The sequence below is a fragment of the Doryrhamphus excisus genome, linkage group LG17 (genome assembly GCF_037039965.1).
Source record: "Doryrhamphus excisus strain RoL-2023G ecotype Guam linkage group LG17, RoL_Dexc_Guam_v1.1, whole genome shotgun sequence".
Taxonomy (NCBI): Eukaryota; Metazoa; Chordata; class Actinopteri; order Syngnathiformes; family Syngnathidae; genus Doryrhamphus; species Doryrhamphus excisus.
Window position 1 is genome coordinate 7935822 of NC_136373.1, and position 18520 is coordinate 7954341.

An 18520-nucleotide genomic window follows, 5' to 3' on the forward strand; every position below is an offset into this window, starting at 1 on the left:
TGAAAATATTTCCTAATAATGGTCAGTAGCAATCCCAGTCCTAGCGGGATTTCCGAGGCAGCTCGGACATGGGAGGAGTTTGAAGAAGCCATGGAGAACGACTTCCGGGCCTCTTTGAAGAGATTTGACCATCCTTCATCTCAGAAGTGCACTGTGCAGGTTTTACTTCCATGATGCATATCATCACACGGCCTTCTGTTGAGCTTTTCACCAACACCATGTCTGTCCAAGACGGTACATACGTTTTGAAATACGAGCTGCTCAAACAGCGCTTTTATTTCAAAGCCTTTTTCTCTTCACTCTCAGATTAACAATTAACAATTATTCATTGATTCAGGGTGAAGGATTAGTGAATGAAAACGACCAGCATCATACAGTAACACTTCTGATTGTACGTATCTACTGTATACATTCACACGTATTCTTCAAAGTCTTTTATCTGAAGGCCATTTAAAGAGTTCTTCTGAAGGTTTTTCAGTCAATGCTGGTGCTGAACCCAAATCCACATATTTGGACCGCTAAGCCGCTTTAATTATAAAAAACATCATCCTCAGACAAGGAGCTGCTGTCGATGTGTCGCACGGCGGCCTCTGCAGTGACGGTGCATTTGTTCTCTCTGGTAGAAATCCTCTCCTTCTGTCTGATGAACGTTGGACTAATGGATGCCATTGGTGGTGGAGGTTGTGTGGGGGCCATCTGATCTGTTAGCTGGCTGTTGCCGTGTGTCCGGGCATGGAGGCTGTACAGGTGTTGTGGAATGCCCATGCATCCACCATCCAGCAGTAAGTGAGACAAAAAGTGGTTTTGTGCTGCTGAGAAGAGACAGTGAAAGAGCCAGGTAAATGTATTGACCCGAATATGAGATGACACAAACCATCTTTTTCAAAACCAGTTTTTGGAAAAAATAACTTTCTGTGCTGTTGGTAAACCTAAATCCAAAGCCGTCTTCTTTGCAAACTTGATTATCTTTCATGCAAATGTTTCTTTCTTTTCTCTTTGCTCTTTTATTTACACATTTCTTAGCACTGATCATTACAAACATGTACTCTATTATGGTGTACATAAAAACATGTGCATATAATTAATAAAACGACTGTATTAGAGGGGAGTAAATGAGATAAATGGCGTGCATCTGCTCGTGCGTGTATGCTTTTACTTTGATTTTAAGCGGCTTTGAAAAAGACAAAGTTGCTTGTATATATTATACATGTTACAGTTAAGTTATTTTTAGACTTGTATGACAGTTAAGGCACGCTACATGCTATACCTGCTGAGTATGGTGGGGAAGATAAGCCAAAGCATATTTAGAAAATGTAGAACAGATATGGTGAGCCAGCAGGTCATCTCTCAGGTCCCCCAGACATTCCCTGAACCCACTTGTAATAATCACAGGATTATTACCTCTAAAAATAATCAGTAACATTTTTTAAAATACTGCTTGAGAATTGCAGAACTTTGAAACCAATCAACCATTGTTCCATTACAAACAAAAGAAACATTTTGTTTGCTGTTTGTCAAATGATGACAAACCTTGCAAGCTCGTGGAAGGTTGCTCTAAGCTGTCATTCATGGACCACACGTTCATAGCAGCCTCAGCCAAGGCAAACTGCTCTGCCACTCCTGCAAAGAAGGCACACAAACACAGCTCTTATTTTTCACCAAATGTACTGATAATCCCTCAAGAGGGAGAACGAAAAAGAAAAAACATGAACGTCATTGTCCCACAAAGAGCTATTGATTGAACAACCCCCGCCCCTTCATCACTGATTTATGACTTTCTTAAATGCTCAGCAACTTTCCTTATGTGGGAAACGAGGGGCTACCAATGCTAACGATGAGTAGTTGCACACTCGTGCGTGTGCGTAGGTGACAACACTCACACCAAGGAACAAATGTAATAACATTACGATCGTATGATGACTGAAGCCTGATGTCCAATGGTTTTTTTTTTGTATTAATTAAATTCCTCCTGTGACTCACCAGCGGCAAAGCGAGCCTCCTTGATCTCATCCGTCATTTGGGAGTAAAATTGTTCATCTTTCTGCAGCTCGGCACCCACCACCCCCCAGCTTCCGCCTCCTCCAGCCTCGCCGCCACCTCTTCCTCCTACCCAACCTCCTCCTCCCCAGCCTTTCCACTCGATCAGGTGAGCAACTCTTCCTTGGGCCATGGCTGTCGGCTTGGTGATGTGATCCTTTATCGTGGCCACCAGACCTAAATAGAAACAGCAGGGTGGACGAGGAAATAGAGGGATGCATCTTGATAAAATGGATTAAATAAAGGGCAGCCGGGCAGAGGAAGGAAATAGGAGTCAATTTGAAGGAAATTCTTGAAAGATGAGTGCTGGAAAGCAGGAGTGGGAAGATGTGCATGTGGTTGACACAACCTTTTCATCTAAATGTGATTTTAAGGGGACCTATTATGCTTTTTCCACTTTTCTGATCTATAAATGAAGATATCGAGGTTTGGACATTTGGAAATGAGCCCTGAAAGAAGCCCAAAATGTATAAACGAGACGTCTTAACTTAAAGCGGGAGTTACATCCCGACATACGCATTACCACACACACAGGCTCTGCAATTTTGGGAAATGTGTTGGCCATGGCCGGCATGCAGAGGAAGTAGGGTAATCAGAGTTACTCGCCTTAGGTGCGCTTCATGAAAGGTTGTGGTATGTTCCACTGCCCAGGGGGCGTACATGTGTGGGCATCGTAGGAGGCTCGTGCAGCCCACCCACATCCACTGCAAGATGGATGTACAGCAGGAGAAGCTGTTCTCTGTGAAGTGGTTGGCATACGTACTACGTGGGGCGCCTCATCTATAGCTAGGGTCAGGTCAGAGGTGGAATTATGTCCATGAGGAAGGAGGTCTATCCTTCATGGCGTCATGACAACTTGACAAAAATGGAGGACCGGTGAGGATTGATAAATTTAAAGACAAATAGGTAGATAAATAATGGTAATGGTAATGGTTTTATTTCATTTGAACATGCATCAGATTTCAATTGAGTGCATCAAATAATCAGTTCACAGTTCCACATGTCCAAAAGGAGTAGGAAGAAGCAAAGCTTATGAAATCCTAGCTTTTTTTTGTAACTTTATTGTCTTTGTTTTAGATTTATTTATTTATTTTTGGTCACTTACCGAAGTACAAGGTGATATGACCGTACAATGACATAATGGGTACCATATGGTAGATTTACATTTGGTGCTGATAAACAGGTTACAGGGACACATTCCTGTTACATCATTAAAAACTAAATTTTGCGTAATGGGGGCCTTGTAATAAAACAAATATTACAGTAGAAGTGATTGTTGTGATTTAAGAAGGACAAATATACTTTATCTGACACCCTCTCATTTGGATTGTTTAATGTCATCGCCTAACTTAATGGCATAGCTGCTATCATCACCCTTGTTCTGTGTATTATTCGATAGGCCGTGCACAATCTGCTTGGCCTTCATTAGTGATATTTTCACTGTGGAAAGGTCACAAGTTTTATGAACCTCCCACAGAAAAGAGGCAAGAAGAAATGGACATAAGAAGCACCAGGGATTAGATTACATTAGACTTGTCTCTAATTATGCAGTTTGTGTATGAGGGAAAGAAGGAAGACAATCCCATGGCTACCAATATAATTCCCACAACTTGTTTTGTGTGTGTGAGCATGCATGCAGTCTCACCTAACAGAGAGGAGGTGGCCAGCTCGCCAATTCCATAGTCCCCGCTTTTATCTGCAGCTGTGCCATTTGATGAAGCTTGGCCATCCTGCACAAGGGGATGCCACAGTGAAGTGTTTTCAACCTGGTGACCCAACAGGCTCAAATTAAAATGAAAAAGGATGACTTCTTTTACTGACCTTGGTGGAGTCTGCAGGGTGACCTTCGTGTAGCACTGTCATGGGATAGTGGAACTCTGGGGAAATCATACACAAGCACTGGTGTTTGATTTGTTTTTCCGATGCTGCTTGAGTGTGAGCTCAGGACCTTCATAACAACCACTTTCTTTCTATTTATTTTCAGGGCCAGGGGTCAAAGCGAGGCCCACTTTAGATGAGACGACGCGCGTTGAATCCTCAAACACCCATTAAACTGGAGCCTCTTGGCATGCATATCTTGGCTGTGGTCCTCGCTGTCAACTTAATTTGGAACTGATGGGGATGAGTCGCAGATGAATGACAAGTTGACGTTTAAAAGGTCAGTGGACACAGGGTTTCCCATGAGAAATGGCATCAAGACAGTTGGCTGCTGCTATGGCAACACGACAGCAACTAGTATTTACTTAAAACAGCCACAAATACACCCCATGTCGTATATGCACATTAAATTCATATTCACATAGACTAAATCTAGCTATCATTACCTGTTGCATTTTTATTGTTGTATTATTTCATTGTACCTCTCTAGTCTCATGCTCTATTTGAGAATATGCTGCAAAACCAAGCTCTGCAAAAAATGTGAATACTAATCACTTGTTCAAACTATTTACAGTAATTCTACTCACATTGAATGCTATTAGCAAGTCAGGTCCCTGTGGGGTTAAATCCCACCCTACTATCTTTTTTCTCTGTTTTACGCACATCTGTTGTATCTGTTATTCGCCCACATATATAAATCCTTTCAGAGTGCATTACAGGTTAAATGTTGTGTGGCAGCAAGGCCAAAGAAATCTCAAAGAATCAGCTCTCATTCATAATAGAATGAGGCTCTTGAGGGAGAATGTTGAGTAAACACCGCCTTCTCAAGCAGCGTCAATACAAATAAGATGAGCCCTTTAAGTCTCAAAGACTGTGGGGAATAATAGGAGAAATTTTAAGGATGATTGCGTCCCACTCCCCCCATGATAGAATCAAGTCAGAATGGATTTGGGGGTGCAGATGATTCAGCTGTGCATTGGAGATATCAGCAATGTTAGTGTTGCAAATACATGATAAGGATAAGCAGCAGTCAAACTTTTACAGACACATTGGACTCTAATTTGGTAGAACGGGCGCATTGCACGGCGCACCTGCACACCTCCCTTGGTGCACCGCCACGCCCATCTTGGCACAGTCCAGTCTACCAAATTACCAAATTGGCTACATACAGTGGTGCACTGGACCAAATTACCACTGCTTGGGCTCCGCCACCCTGCGCCACCTTGCCTTGCACTGCGCCACGAAATGAGAGCCCATCCACACATATAGACGGACACGCATGCACCTTGCCACTGACCTTTGTGATCTTTGCAGAGGCAGCCCCCCATGATCTCTGGAATGCCTGGCGGTTATCTGGTCCCCATAGTCGCGGAGCTGGATCACAGAGACAGGCAGGAGATGAAGTATGTCAGCAGAGAGGTGACCAAACGCTGTGAAATGAATTGGGGGGAGTGAAAAAAACACGAGCTGTGGGTTGATGCATACTCTGGGAGACACACAGGAGAGAGAGAGAAAGGGCAGAAAATGAGGGAAAAGTATGAATGCACGTTTGGTGACGTCTCCAACAAATCCCCTCCCCTCTGCATCTCGATTGCCCCCCTTCTGCTCACACATGGAGTGGTGGGAAGCTTGGGGGGTGGGGGGGTGAGTGCGCCACACAACCCAATCTTTTATTTTCCAGTCTATGAAAAGAAAATCATTGTCACATCAATAGCAACAAAGTGTGTGTTTGTTTTTTACCCTAACCCTGTTTTATAGGCTTTTACTTTAATTGATTTACGTACCTTTCATTTACTTACTTATCTCAAGTCCTAAATTATATATTACAATATTTGCCTCCTCCCAGGATGCAAACTTGCTAAAATTGCAAATTTTTGTAACATGTTTCTAACATTAATTTAATGTAAAGTATGTTACAATATTAAATTAATATTAATTAATTATAAATAAAGACTGGAGAATTGCAAAAAGACAGGAGTCGGCTACAGAGATTAAAATAGTAAAATAGTTTGCGAATCCCTGATGTTTTGGTATGCATATGTTTGCAAGTACCTTTAACATTTGTACCCTACATGTTTTATGTGTTGCCAACGGCGTTTATTACAAGGTGCCTTATGCGATTCGGGAATCTGACCACTAGAGGGGAGTGTTTTACTTATGTCCTTTGGGACAATTTACTATTATTTTGTGTTGTGGTGGGATGTTGCTAAAGGGTTAACTGCCATCCAGAGTGGTAGTAGTGTTAAGGCAGGTGGCTCTTTAATAGGGAATTGCATTGTGGGAGTTGTGTGCTGTAGTCCTCTGGATTTAGCAGAGGGCTCTCGCTCTCCTCTCTCTTGTCTGGCAACCTGTGGCAAGGCCATGCTCTCGGCCCACTGTTGGTTGTCACATGCACAATAAAGTCTGTGCTGCAAGACAAAGCGTTGTATGCCTTTTCAGCCTCCATATCAAGGTTAGGAGACTACTGGATAAGGGCGGAAAGTAACTGATTTTAATAGCTCCTTTATTTGGTTATTACTTTTTGGCTACTTCGTTCATTTGTACAACACTCAGCAACAACACGAGTTTTAATGTATGTATTATTTAATGCCATATATGATGTGATGTAATACAGCAAAGTAGCATCCTGCACTATATCAAGCTGGAGTGCAGTTGAAATGATGAGGTGCAGGAAGCCAAAGGAGGAGAAAGTTTGGAGGCCATCAGTGATGTTTCATAGTGGTACCACATACATGCGGCTGTCCTGCACCTCCATCATGATCATGATTATCTTTAGTATATTAATACTGTGTTCTTTACAAAGTTTATGGTGGAGGTCTTTTGTGTTGACATAACCTAGAGTATTTTCTTTGAAAAAGTTTAGTGACATGGCAGTGGAGCTCATCCATGATGGGCCACAAAGGGCCTTATGGAGAAGGAGGACACATTTGGAGGAGCTTTTAGGATGCAGACCCCGGATTCAGACCCAGCCAGTCTGCACCCGCTCTTAAACGACAAAGAAGTGGTTGAATAGCCCTGCGTTTTATCAAAGCAGAGTTTGAGCACCACCACGCGGTCTAACGTAGGAACCACAGGTGGTTCACACCGCGCATGCTCACAGAAACACATCTGACCCGTCCCTTGCAATCGATCAGCGAGAGGAAGATGGCGGTGAGAGTCAACATCACATGATCGATCGCCGAAAAACTCGATCGGGGATTTTCTGTCTAACCGAGACAAGCGCTCCAAAACACGACCAAGACCAGCCATTTCACATCGCATTGAAGAAGCGACCATATATACGACATTCCGTGGGTATGTGAACCTAAAATGGAACAGCCTTCGTGGAGTTTAGGTCGAGCTAGCTTAGAAAACAAGAGGCGATGAGGTCGGTGTCCACCATCTTGTCTCCAAACAACATACTTGCTAGGCATGCTAAATTAATCCCTGATAGCAAGGCAACCAGGATATAGGCATTGCAATCGATTTAGTGTACTGTCAAGCTCAAAATGTGCTAAGTTTACAATTTAACCACAAAAAATGTCATTTGCAGTTCGATAACATTGTGGACTCAAGCTTGATTCGGCTATACTTTAATCACTGTATGTAATACTGGTGTGTTTGATAACTGGATTAATGTTTTGTGTCATTTGCCAAAATACTTAAACTAAATAATATTTATAGTTTAATCGCTTATTAACCGATGTCTTTTTAAATAAGCTATATTTTACTTTATATCATTATGACAACGCTAAAGTGATTATATTTTTATTACCGAAAACCAGGACATTCGAATTGTGCTTCCTCTGTATGGATAGAAACCTGCTATATTATAAAATATTGTATTTACTCAAAGACAACAAACTATTCAAAGGTTACTCAGCATGTTTTATTATGCCTAAAATAATATTTACGGTATTTGCTCGGTGTGTAAAAACAACTTGAATCTTCTCTATCAGAATAAATGGCCTGTAACAAAGTGATAGCTGTCTTTCAAGTTTTCAAGTCTAACTGGAAGAACTTAACCTTTATCAAGAAAGCCAAATGTCTATGTATTTGGTTGAAACATCCCCAAAACATTTTGGACACTGTAAGTTGTCCATTAGTGTGAAGTGTTATTTGTGTCTGACACCCAATTTAGGGTGGACCCCACGTCCTTGCTCCAAAATTCACCTGGGGTAGACTCCAGCTCACCTATGGCCCAAAAGAAGAGGTGTGGTGTGTAATGGGTGTATTATTAATCAACTGCCTTTTTTTAAACACTCATCCATCCTCAGAGTTACAGCCGAAGTCAAAAAGCCTTGAAGGGCAATGGAGTTCCCTTGGCATAGTGGGAAGGTTCTGGAGCAGCTGAACCACCAGCGCAAGCAGGGCCTGCTGTGTGACTGCACCTTTGTTGTGGATGGAGTTGACTTCAAGGCCCACAAATCTGTGCTGGCGGCCTGCAGCGTGTACTTCCGCACCCTCTTCTTGGACCAAAAGGACGTAGTGCATCTGGACATCAGTAATGCTGCAGGTGGACTATAACTAGATTTGGAACTATTTTGTTAAATACATATCTAGCATAACTTTTTGGTATGCTGTCTATCACTGCAGGTTTGGGACAAGTCCTGGAATTCATGTACACAGCCAAGCTGAGTTTGAACCCTGGTAATTTAGAGGATGTGATGGCGGTTGCTAACTTCCTGCAAATGCAAGAGATTATAAACGCTTGTTCTGTGTACCAGTCAGTGGCAAATCCAGCCCCATCTCTTATCACATTGGATATTGTCGGTGAGTCCAGTTTTGTGTATGTTTGCAGGGATATTGGAAAAAAAACACACTTATTTTGTGCTATTTTTCACCAGTTTAAATAGTTTGCAGAGGTGTAGTGGTAGTGCGTTGTACAAAATGTGTCCTTGATGCTGGAATTTAGAAATTTTTAGTAAAAGCGCATTTAGTAAGCCCAATTGGGGACACTGCGTTTTGTGTGTCCGTAGCTTTAAAGGGGACCTATTATGTTCATTTTTCGGGCCATTGCATTAAGTTGTGGAGAGCAGCTATACACGATAACCAGCACATAAAGCTTTCCAGTTCTTCCAGAATCTGCACTTATTCAGCTGTATTTCTTTGGCTTTTGTGGTTCAGGGGCAGTATCATATCTATGATGAAAGAGGTTTTTCCTTCATGATGTCATGAAAACACCAGAACCTTTCTCACTTTTGATGCTCAAACAGTTTTAAGAGACACATAATACTCTTATAACATCACTAAGCAGACAATTATGCATAATAGGGGACCTATTCTCTACTTCTACAGGAGAAAAAACAGATGATAAACAGTCAGAAGAGAAGCATGACTGTGACTTGGCAGAAGTGGCGTTACAAGCAGAGCTTAGTCCCTCCAGAACACCCAGAGAAGACAGTAACAAGAGCACAGAACATCAGGACCTTACTGAAGAAAATGAAGACATCGGCGTTCAAACGACAAAGCCTGCCAAAACCACCACCACTGCTGCTCAAAGGAGGATGCTTGTAAAGGAGGAGGAGGATGGCGCTGCACAGGATGCACCCTCAATGCAGGCCGACGCTGCTGATAAAGACTACACACCCCGTAAGTACATGATGAGAGAACGCAAGTGTGTATTGGCAAAAGGAAAGTGCATTTCTACGTCGTCATATTTCAGTTTTTGACTATTGATTTCCAGATAAACCTATCAAATCAGTCACCACCCCCATTTTTACAAGCTCTCGTGGTAGACGGATTCGAAAACCTCCCCAAAGAAACTTCCCACCTGGTAAGCAATTGATGTTGTTTGAGTGCCAAATGGAGTGTCACCATGTCCATTTTGTTATAATCTTTAATGTTTTAGTTATTTGATTTAAGTTGTCAATATATTGTGAATTGCAGTGCACCCACTAAATTTAGAGGGAAATACAGATTTGTTCATATATAAGCTGGACAGAAAGCATTTTTAAAAACTTTTAATAAAACAAATGCTTTTTACCCCCCAAGCAGTGCCTTCCAGACAGTTAAACTGTGCCAAATAGTGTGTGACATAACTAGATAAACATAGATGCAGTAGATATGTACTTTATACATCTTCAAGACAATTTGGATAACAATACCATACCATAAAAGTTGTCGATTGCCGTTCTCTTGGGATCTAGAACCACTGAAGTCTTCCTCTTCCGTGTCAGAATTGAACAGTGTCATAATTTCTTCATCACACATGTCTGTTTCTTTCTCTTTCGGTGTGCTCTCCTTGTTCGCCTAGCAATAGTCCCAGCAGTGGCAGTGGTCCCCAGAATGCACCAAGCATCATGGGAAATGTAGTTTTTAAATATAAGCTGCACCAGTGTATCAAAGTTTGACAACAAAGGAACGGCTTAAACCCCTTGCATTTATGGTATGTTGTTTTTCTATTGATGGGCTGAAAGAAGACGACACAGATGATGAAGGAACAAAAAACAAAGTCCAGCAGATGACCGACTCAACAGAGCAGACCAGACCAGACCATGAGAATGAATGTGAGGATGAGGCAGATGAGGAAGACATGGCACCTGAAGAAGAAACCACTCATCCGATGGAGAGACCGGTTCACCCCACGGGTTTCACCAACCGATCCGAATCCAAGCCTTACAGCTCAATGACACACAAATGTGAGGTAAGAAGTGTGCAGAATGCAAGGCTTATTTTAATTCAGCACTGCAATGTTCACTTTTTGTCTCTTCTGATACATTCATTTTAGGTAATTCAATAAAAATACAATATGTTTTGTTTTTCTAGGACTGTGGCAAGAAATTCACACATACTGGGAATTTCAAAAGACATATGCGTATTCACACGGGCGAGAAGCCCTTCACGTGTCGAGACTGCAACAAGGCTTTTTCTGACCCAGCGGCTTGTAAAGCTCATGAGAAAACACACAGGTCAGCTACATTTTGTACAGTATACTAAATGTACCCCAAGCATTTCAGTAACCATTTTTATTTTAGTATGTAGGGGACAATACTGTAGAAAGTAAATGCGGATGCGCTTAAAAGTAGTCATTGTATAGCTTGTATAATGGTATACGTTTACAATCCACTGATAATGACACAGCCATTGTCTAAATAGATGGCAACACAAGCTTGCCTGCATAAGGGAGGTGCGGTTCATCAAGGGTAACTAATGTGGCATCGTTCCTCCCCCCACCTCCACAGCCCACTCAAGCCATACAGCTGCTTGACGTGCGGAAAGAGCTACCGGCAGATCAGCCTGCTCAACCTGCACCGCAAGCGGCACACCGGAGAGGCACAGTACAGCTGTGAGGTGTGCGGAAAGCTCTTCACCACGTCAGGGAACCTGAAGCGCCACCGGCTGGTGCACAGCGGTTTGAAGCCATACCATTGCGACTACTGTGAGAAGGCTTTCTCCGACCCCACTGCCAAGATGCGACACCTGGAGACACACGACGCCAACAAGGCCAACAAGTGTCCACACTGCGACAAACGTTTCAATCAGGTAATGGTGTCAGTTATGGTAGTAGATAGCATGTAGAATTTTATTGTAAGATCATCCTTTTAATATTGGATGCCCTAACCTGTTTTGTTGTGGGGTCTGCTAGATTGGAAATCTGAAGGCTCACTTAAAAATCCATATCGCAGATGGGCCTCTGAAGTGCAGAGAATGTGGCAAACAATTTACCACCTCAGGTAAGTTGTGTTTTTACATTGTTCTGACTATGACACCAATGTGCGCAACCACCTGTTGCTAGGCAGAATTGTTCCACAAAGCCCAATAGCAAAAAACATGGCATACTTTAAACTATGATAAGAATATACACGCACACACACACACACACACACAATACAAGGAGAGAAGTTTATTGATCAACATGAGCTGACTCCCAACTCAACGTTGTAGCAAATAGCAGGCTTTTTACTCCACAGCGCCATCTGCTGAATCTGAGTATGACAGGACGATTATTGCAGCAACACATATTTTTGTTTTAAAACAATTAGGCAAACCTTTATGTGTGTTGGTGTTTTCCATCAGGAAATCTGAAGCGACACTTACGGGTCCACAGCGGGGAAAAACCATACATCTGCGTGCACTGCCAAAGAGCTTTCAGTGACCCAGGGGCTCTGCAACGACATGAACGCATCCACACAGGTAAGTTGATGACATTAAGAACCCCGTCACATTTAGTATGACATGCTGTATTTCTCCACCTGTGCAACACTGCCTGTCTTTCAGGGGAGAAACCTTGTGTCTGTCCCACCTGTGGCAAAGCCTTCACGCAGGCCAGCTCCCTCATTGCACACGTCCGCCAGCACACTGGAGAGAAACCCTTTGTGTGTGATCGTTGTGGTAAAAGGTCAGCCTGACAAGAAAGTGTCTGAAACATCTTATGGCAAACTAATAACATAACTAATAACATCTTTTGTTTCTCTGTTGGCAGATTTGTACAGTCCAGTCAATTGGCTAATCACATTCGCCACCATGACAATGTCCGCCCTCATCAGTGTCAAATGTGTAACAAGGCCTTTGTTAATGTGGGAGACCTTTCAAAGCACATCATCATTCACACCGGTAAGAAGTATGGCAAATGTGTGAATATATATTTTTTGAATTTGCTGTTTTTCTCCATATATCTTCATCTTTAGGCGAGAAACCATTCCTGTGTGATAAATGCGGCAGGGGGTTTAACCGCGTGGACAATCTGCGCTCTCACGTCAAGACCGTGCACCACGGCAAAGCTGGCATGAAGATGCTGGCTGTAGCTGGCAGCAGCACAGGCGAGGGAGCCGAAGGCTGTGCTGAGGCATCTACGTCTGACAGCGAGATCAACATAGTAACTGTTAGCGAGGACATTGTCACACTGGCGGCGGGAACCCTGTCAGGCAGCGCTGTAGCTCAGCTAACAGGTCAGAGTATTTTAGGGTTGGGATCTATTACTTGACAATCACAGTGCTAACACATTGAGACAACCATTTAGGGGTTTTAGGGTCATCAATGAACCTAACATACAGTACTGTACATATTTTTGGACTGTGGGTGCAAATGTCATATCTAACCATGTCATGCTGAAATTTTACAGTGGTACCAGTGGATGCATCAGTGTGTGCTGATGAAACGGAAGCTTTGAAAGCAGAAATTACCAAAGCTGTAGAGAAAGTGCAAGAAGCAGGTAAGTTTACAAAGCTCGCTGTACATGCAATTTTAGAGAATAAATCACCATGCATATGTCAAAGGTTCTTGAAAGTCATTCATAGACGGTATTTTCCTACAAAAACAAACAAATAAAAATAATTTTATATATACATGTATATAGCATGTGTGTGTGTGTTAAACCATTTGTCATTTTCCACACTACCTCTGTTTCCAGACCCCAACACCCAGATACTTTATGCCTGTGATTCATGTGGTGATAAATTCCTGGATGCCAGTTCGCTAGCTCAGCATGTACGCATCCACACAGCACAAGCCTTGGTCATGTTTCAAGCAGACTCCGACTTCTACCAGTACACCACAGTCACCACTGCTGAGGGTGAGACCGCCACGGCATGGACCCCCACCACCGAACATGTCATCCAGGAAGAGGGGCTCATCTTTCGTGGCCAAGAGGGAGATGCGGAAGAGGGGATTGTGGACAAGCCACAAGAAGAAAGAGGAGTGATTCATACGAAGAAAGGGGAAGATGGAGAAATGGAAATGGCAGGTGATATCCAGGCAGGTGAAAAAGCTGAAACTGAGACAGAGCTGATTGTGTGTGCAGTTCAAGTGTAGTCATGTTTAAAAGTTACTTGGACTATACTCCAGTGGATGCAATACAAATGATACAGCCTAAATTGTACATTATTACAGCATCTTTACGTTTAGACCCAACTAAAGCTGTATCATTCTCCCCATGGCATTCATCTCACGTATGTACATTTTTCTTTAAAAAAAATTATATATTTTGTGTCGTATTTTCCTAAATTAACATGATTTGTTACGCATTGTATGTCTATTCTTTTTTTTATTATTTATTTTGTGCCCGAAAGTCTTAACTTGTTTGTTACAACGTAATCCTTATATCTCTCGAATAAACAGTAGTCACTGCTTGTATGTTTCAGACATGTTTCTTGTGGAGGAGAACATGGTATCCTCGCGGTTAGCATGTTTACTTCCGCTTCCTCCCACATCCCCAAAATACGTATGTTAAGTTGTTTGACACCTTAAATTGCCCATAGGTGTGAATGTATTGCAGAACAAAAAACTAAAGAAACGAAAATGGCGCCTGCCAATCACAAAGTCACAACAGCCAATACGGGTCGACGCATAGTGGGGCTGCTGATCCGGATGTTGTTCTTTTTCACAAGTTTTAGAGAAAACTGACAGCAAGTTGAGAAAAAGTGTTAGTATATAATGTATTATAAATATTAGATGAGATAAAGCTGGATTTTATATGGGGAAAAGAGGATACGGACAGAAATGGTAAATATATGACAGGCCAGAGGTGGGCCACAACGAGGCATTCATCCCATTGGTGGTCCTGAACTTAAAGGCGACGTGTTCCTGCTTCTGATTGGTTGCTTTACGGGGTCAAAGGTAAACGGTGTAGAAAGGCTGACGTCTACTTCCACAGCATGATGGCCGCCTCGATTGCAGTCATGCAGACACACCGGGCCAAAACACGGTCCAGGACGTTAATTCAAAAGAGTTACAAACGTTTGGACAGTAGTATTGTTTTCTTTCTTTCATTAGCCTCCTTGTTGCATTGTGCCTTGGCCGACGGTAAAACTCTGGTCTTACTGGATAACCTAAACATCAGAGACACCCATTCAATCTTCTTCCGTAGTCTCGCAGGTATAGTAAGCATGTAATATGTAATATGTCTTAAGTATGTTTTGTTTTCCTTAATTGTATGGCAAGTACACGACAACGTCTTAGTAGGAATATATAGCTTTGATATTGGCTTTATGCTGGGCGGAAAGGATGCTAACATTAGCCTAGCTTTGTTACGCTCTGTCCAGCTATTTGTCATGTACTGTACTGCCATTAACTGCTGCTACATAAAGTAGCCGTCAAAACGTCATGTAGCCTGGAACAACACCGCTGTCTATAGTTCGTTTGTTTAAAATTCAGTCTGTTAGCAATTACAATCACATCACGCTGTACTTTTTTTAAGATCCTAAGATATTTTATGTGGTCATTAATCTCCATTTCTCTTTCAGATCGCGGCTTTGACCTTACATTCAAAACAGCTGATGACCCCTCACTGTCGCTCATCAAATATGGCCAGTTCCCGTACAACCATCTGATCATCTTCTCACCATCAGTTGAGGGTACATTTAACAGTTTTCATTCTAAATAAACCTATTTTTATGTTGAAACAACAAGCAACTATTTGTGGTGATTTACAGACTTTGGAGGCAATATAAATGTGGAGACCATTACATCCTTCATCGATGGCGGAGGAAATGTCTTGGTTGCTGCCAGTTCTGAAATTGGTCAGTTCACTTCATTTAGTCATGCTTTGATATGATTTAAAACACCGTAAATGAATTACAATACTTCTTAGGTGACCCTCTGAGGGAGTTGGGCAGTGAGTGTGGCATTGAGTTTGATGAGGAAAAGACCGCCGTCATCGACCATCACAACTATGATGTGTCGGATCCTGGAGAGGTAAAGTCTGCCTCACTCTAGTCATACTGTCCGTTGACATCATTATTGACTGACAAGTTGTCATTTTTATCTACAGCACACCCTGATTGTTGCTGACCCAGAGAACATGCTGAAAGCTCCCACCATTGTTGGCAAACCCACCAATAAACCAGTTTTGTTTAAAGGCGTTGCGTAAGTAGCAATGGGGAATTTTTAGCAATTTTTAACAGTTGCTTAAATATGGATGTTTTTTAGACTAATAAGCTATAGTCAACTGCAAAATAGCAAGCATTTATTCATTTTGGAAAAAGTGATAGATGAGGAAGCAATGTTTGAACCGCGATGGAGCGAGGGACCACATATCTAATATCATTGATTGGGCTTCCAGCATGGTGGCTGATCCTGACAACCCTCTGGTCCTGGACATCCTTACTGGCTCGTCTACAGCCTACTCCTTTTTTCCTGACAGACCTATTTCTCAGGTAAGTACACTGACTGTGCAGTATAATAGCGTTCATGCTGAAGGGCTGTCCAGACTGATTTTCTTCATGGAGTCGCTATACGGCACTGAATAAATGATGGATGTTTTATTTTTCTTTTTTAGTACCCCCATGCTGTTGGCAAAAATACTCTGCTGATTGCCGGCATTCAGGCCAGGAACAACGCCAGAGTGGTTTTTAGCGGCTCCCTGGACTTCTTTAGTGACGCCTTTTTCAACTCTGCAGTGCAGAAAGCCACACCTGGATCTGAAAGGTCAGTTCTGGCTCACCTTATTTCTTTTTTTGTGTGTGTTATCACAGTGTACAGCTGCAATAGTTAATTGATTACTCAATTCATCAACTATTTTGGTCATCGATTAATCTTTTTTAAAAAATTTTAATATGTAAATATCCTCTCATTTCAGCCTATTTTTAAAAAATAAAGTATTATTTTTGCCAACAACATATTCACACACATCAGCTCTGACTTGGGAAAACGGTGAGGTTGCGGACCCAATCACTAACTGTAGGTGTTAGCCTCATGTTGATATGGTAATCATAATATAGTTGCAGCCCAAGTATGGTACTGTAATCCATTGTACTTAGCAAAAGTAATACACCCTGAATGCTAATGTCTGAACATTATATTCGCACATTGTTGTGGTGGGGATTCTTTAAGAAATATATTGTATCTCCATTATATATTTTTTTCGAAGATGACTAAATCTGCCTTTAATCAGTGCAGTGAAAGCCCACACATGAAAACATACACCATGTGATACACTTGCTTGTGTCTTTCTGAGCATGTAACTGCCACTTGTCACACAATATATGAACATAATCACACTGGGCAGCCTCAAACTGTAAAAGTCAAGTACTGAGTCCAACTGAGTGTGTTTTGTCTCTTGTAGACACGAGCAGACTGGCAACATGGAGCTGGCTGAGGCTCTCTCCCGCTGGGTGTTCAAAGAGGCTGGTGTCCTCAGGGTGGGTGCTGTTACCCATCATCCCGTGGGTGAGACTATCCCACCTGCAGCTTACACCATCACCGATCTTGTGGTGAGTAAATGGACTAGCTGTAAAGCCCTGAATACATTTGAACTGAGTTGATGAGAACTATACTGTCCATGCAGGAGTACAAAATTGTCATTGAGATGCTCTCTGAGGGCCGTTGGGTTCCTTTTGATGGTGATGACATTCAGCTGGAATTTGTGAGGATTGACCCCTTCGTCAGGACTTATCTCAAGAAAAACGGTATTGTTATTTAGTGCACTACTGCCTAGATTTGACACACGTCTTTGTTAAGATTTGAAATTGAATACACTTGTTTGTTTTGAATCGCTGCAAGGTGGGAAATATAGTGTCCAGTTTAAGCTGCCAGACGTGTATGGAGTCTTCCAGTTCAAGGTGGACTACAACCGACTGGGATATACACACCTCTACTCCTCCACCCAGGTTAGTCAACAGTCAATATCGTAACGTTGTACTGAATGGATCAACTAAGCTTGATAGCTCTGGTTAATTTATCATAGCAGAGGTCAGACATGTGAGTATGCGTGTTATGGAGTACAAAATGAAAAAAATCTTGAAATGTGTTATTAAATGGATACATCTTTTAAATATCAATTAATTAAATGTGCCATATAAATCTTGAAATAATTAAATGTCATTAAATAATTTAAATACCAGTTGATTTAATGTGAAACTATATATAATTATTTCAGTGTTTAATTGTATGAATGTAATCACTTAATTAAATATTGAAATAATTAAACATTTCAGACGTGTGTGTGTACAGCTTCATGAATTTTATTTGTCGCAGCCACCCGTCAAAGTCTGTGGGTGTGACTAACGCAAAATTCCAACAACTTGAATAAATTCCAACTGTACTCGAGTCTTGACTCAACACTGCATGCCTGATTTGATTGTATCCTGCCCGTCTTTTACTGCGGTTTTTGCAGGCTGTACAGCATCCCAAACTCTTAACTACGGTTGTTTTGTTTACCATAGGTGTCAGTGCGTCCCCTGCAGCACACCCAGTATGAGCGCTTCATCCCCTCAGCGTTCCCGTACTATGCCAGCGTCTTCTCCATGATGTCAGGACTCTTTGTCTTCAGCATTGTCTTCCTGCACATGAAAGAGAAGGAGAAGTCTGACTAAATCTGAGGGGGTACAGAAAAATTAAATACCATGTAACTTTTGAAAGCAACTTCAAATTGAATTGGGGGGGGCATTGCAATTTCTTTTGTGGGGTTGGTATCGTGGCACTCAAGTGGGTCTTGACACTAAAATAATGTGCTGTTTTTCTTTTCACTTTTATTTGAAAACAATTCTATCCATGTTTCGTACTTGATTGGTAAGCCATTTTATAAAATGATGTGACGTGAGCAAGAATATCACCCACCCGTATCGGTTGACCCGCATTTCACCATCATGGTGGTAGCCACATGCACTGAACAAAACTATGCCAACTGCTAAATTGCCTGTAATTGTTTTGGACAATAAAGTTGACATTCCATCTGTCACGTGACACA

General features: G+C 42.0%; 3 protein-coding genes and 1 long non-coding RNA gene across 7 annotated transcripts; 3 read left to right on the forward strand and 1 right to left on the reverse strand.

The window, feature by feature from the left end:
* Positions 1 to 261: 261 nt before the first annotated feature.
* fam131c (family with sequence similarity 131 member C) lies at positions 262 to 5407 on the reverse strand. Its single transcript, XM_058085056.2, has 6 exons — positions 5213 to 5407; positions 3859 to 3914; positions 3683 to 3767; positions 1981 to 2214; positions 1531 to 1620; positions 262 to 812 (listed from the first exon to the last, which is right to left on the reverse strand). Exons 1-6 carry the CDS (start codon positions 5241 to 5243, stop codon positions 529 to 531), a joined length of 780 nt encoding a protein of 259 aa, XP_057941039.2. The 5' UTR covers positions 5244 to 5407; the 3' UTR covers positions 262 to 528.
* Positions 325 to 5422, forward strand: LOC144901963 (uncharacterized). Its single transcript, XR_013630167.1, has 4 exons — positions 325 to 838; positions 2048 to 2146; positions 4022 to 4195; positions 5230 to 5422. It is a non-coding gene; the product is annotated as an uncharacterized LOC144901963 (long non-coding RNA).
* A 1578-nt stretch (positions 5423 to 7000) lies between these two features.
* On the forward strand, positions 7001 to 13962 carry zbtb17 (zinc finger and BTB domain containing 17). 4 transcript variants are annotated; one of them, XM_058085047.2, is made up of 15 exons: positions 7001 to 7209; positions 8172 to 8410; positions 8491 to 8667; positions 9193 to 9486; positions 9581 to 9670; positions 10317 to 10540; positions 10663 to 10805; positions 11079 to 11379; positions 11483 to 11570; positions 11914 to 12030; positions 12115 to 12235; positions 12320 to 12450; positions 12525 to 12785; positions 12959 to 13048; positions 13247 to 13962. In XM_058085047.2, the coding sequence occupies exons 2-15, from the start codon at positions 8206 to 8208 to the stop codon at positions 13645 to 13647; spliced, it is 2643 nt and encodes an 880-aa protein (XP_057941030.2). In that variant the 5' UTR covers positions 7001 to 7209; positions 8172 to 8205; the 3' UTR covers positions 13648 to 13962. The 4 variants fall into 4 exon arrangements, with proteins under 4 accessions (XP_057941030.2, XP_057941026.2, XP_078654186.1 ...); XM_058085043.2 differs by having other exon boundaries at positions 7002 to 7209; positions 10314 to 10540; XM_078798060.1 differs by lacking the exon at positions 7001 to 7209 and adding an exon at positions 7218 to 7282 and having other exon boundaries at positions 10314 to 10540.
* A 492-nt stretch (positions 13963 to 14454) lies between these two features.
* Positions 14455 to 18509, forward strand: ddost (dolichyl-diphosphooligosaccharide--protein glycosyltransferase subunit (non-catalytic)). The gene is made up of 11 exons (XM_058084706.2): positions 14455 to 14709; positions 15078 to 15188; positions 15267 to 15353; positions 15425 to 15528; positions 15605 to 15699; positions 15896 to 15989; positions 16112 to 16260; positions 16898 to 17045; positions 17120 to 17240; positions 17335 to 17441; positions 17997 to 18509. The coding sequence occupies exons 1-11, from the start codon at positions 14490 to 14492 to the stop codon at positions 18144 to 18146; spliced, it is 1386 nt and encodes a 461-aa protein (XP_057940689.1). The 5' UTR covers positions 14455 to 14489; the 3' UTR covers positions 18147 to 18509.
* The last annotated feature ends 11 nt before the right edge of the window (positions 18510 to 18520 follow it).

Excerpts from the sequence above, each read along its gene's own strand:
- zbtb17 (XM_058085043.2), top strand. The coding sequence starts at position 8,206 with ATGGAGTTCCCTTGGCATAGTGGGAAGGTTCTGGAGCAGCTGAACCAC. Across the intron at positions 9,487-9,580 it reads TGATAAAGACTACACACCCC|ATAAACCTATCAAATCAGTC; the intron begins GTAAGTACATGA and ends ATTGATTTCCAG. Across the intron at positions 12,031-12,114 it reads ACATGAACGCATCCACACAG|GGGAGAAACCTTGTGTCTGT; the intron begins GTAAGTTGATGA and ends CCTGTCTTTCAG.
- fam131c (XM_058085056.2), bottom strand. The coding sequence starts at position 5,243 with ATGGGGGGCTGCCTCTGCAAAGATCACAAAG. Across the intron at positions 2,215-3,682 it reads GGCCACCTCCTCTCTGTTAG|GTCTGGTGGCCACGATAAAG; the intron begins GTGAGACTGCAT and ends GTTTCTATTTAG. Across the intron at positions 813-1,530 it reads ACCTTCCACGAGCTTGCAAG|CAGCACAAAACCACTTTTTG; the intron begins GTTTGTCATCAT and ends GTCTCTTCTCAG.
- ddost (XM_058084706.2), top strand. The coding sequence starts at position 14,490 with ATGATGGCCGCCTCGATTGCAGTCATGCAGACACACCGGGCCAAAACA. Across the intron at positions 15,189-15,266 it reads CTTCTCACCATCAGTTGAGG|ACTTTGGAGGCAATATAAAT; the intron begins GTACATTTAACA and ends GGTGATTTACAG. Across the intron at positions 15,354-15,424 it reads TGCTGCCAGTTCTGAAATTG|GTGACCCTCTGAGGGAGTTG; the intron begins GTCAGTTCACTT and ends AATACTTCTTAG.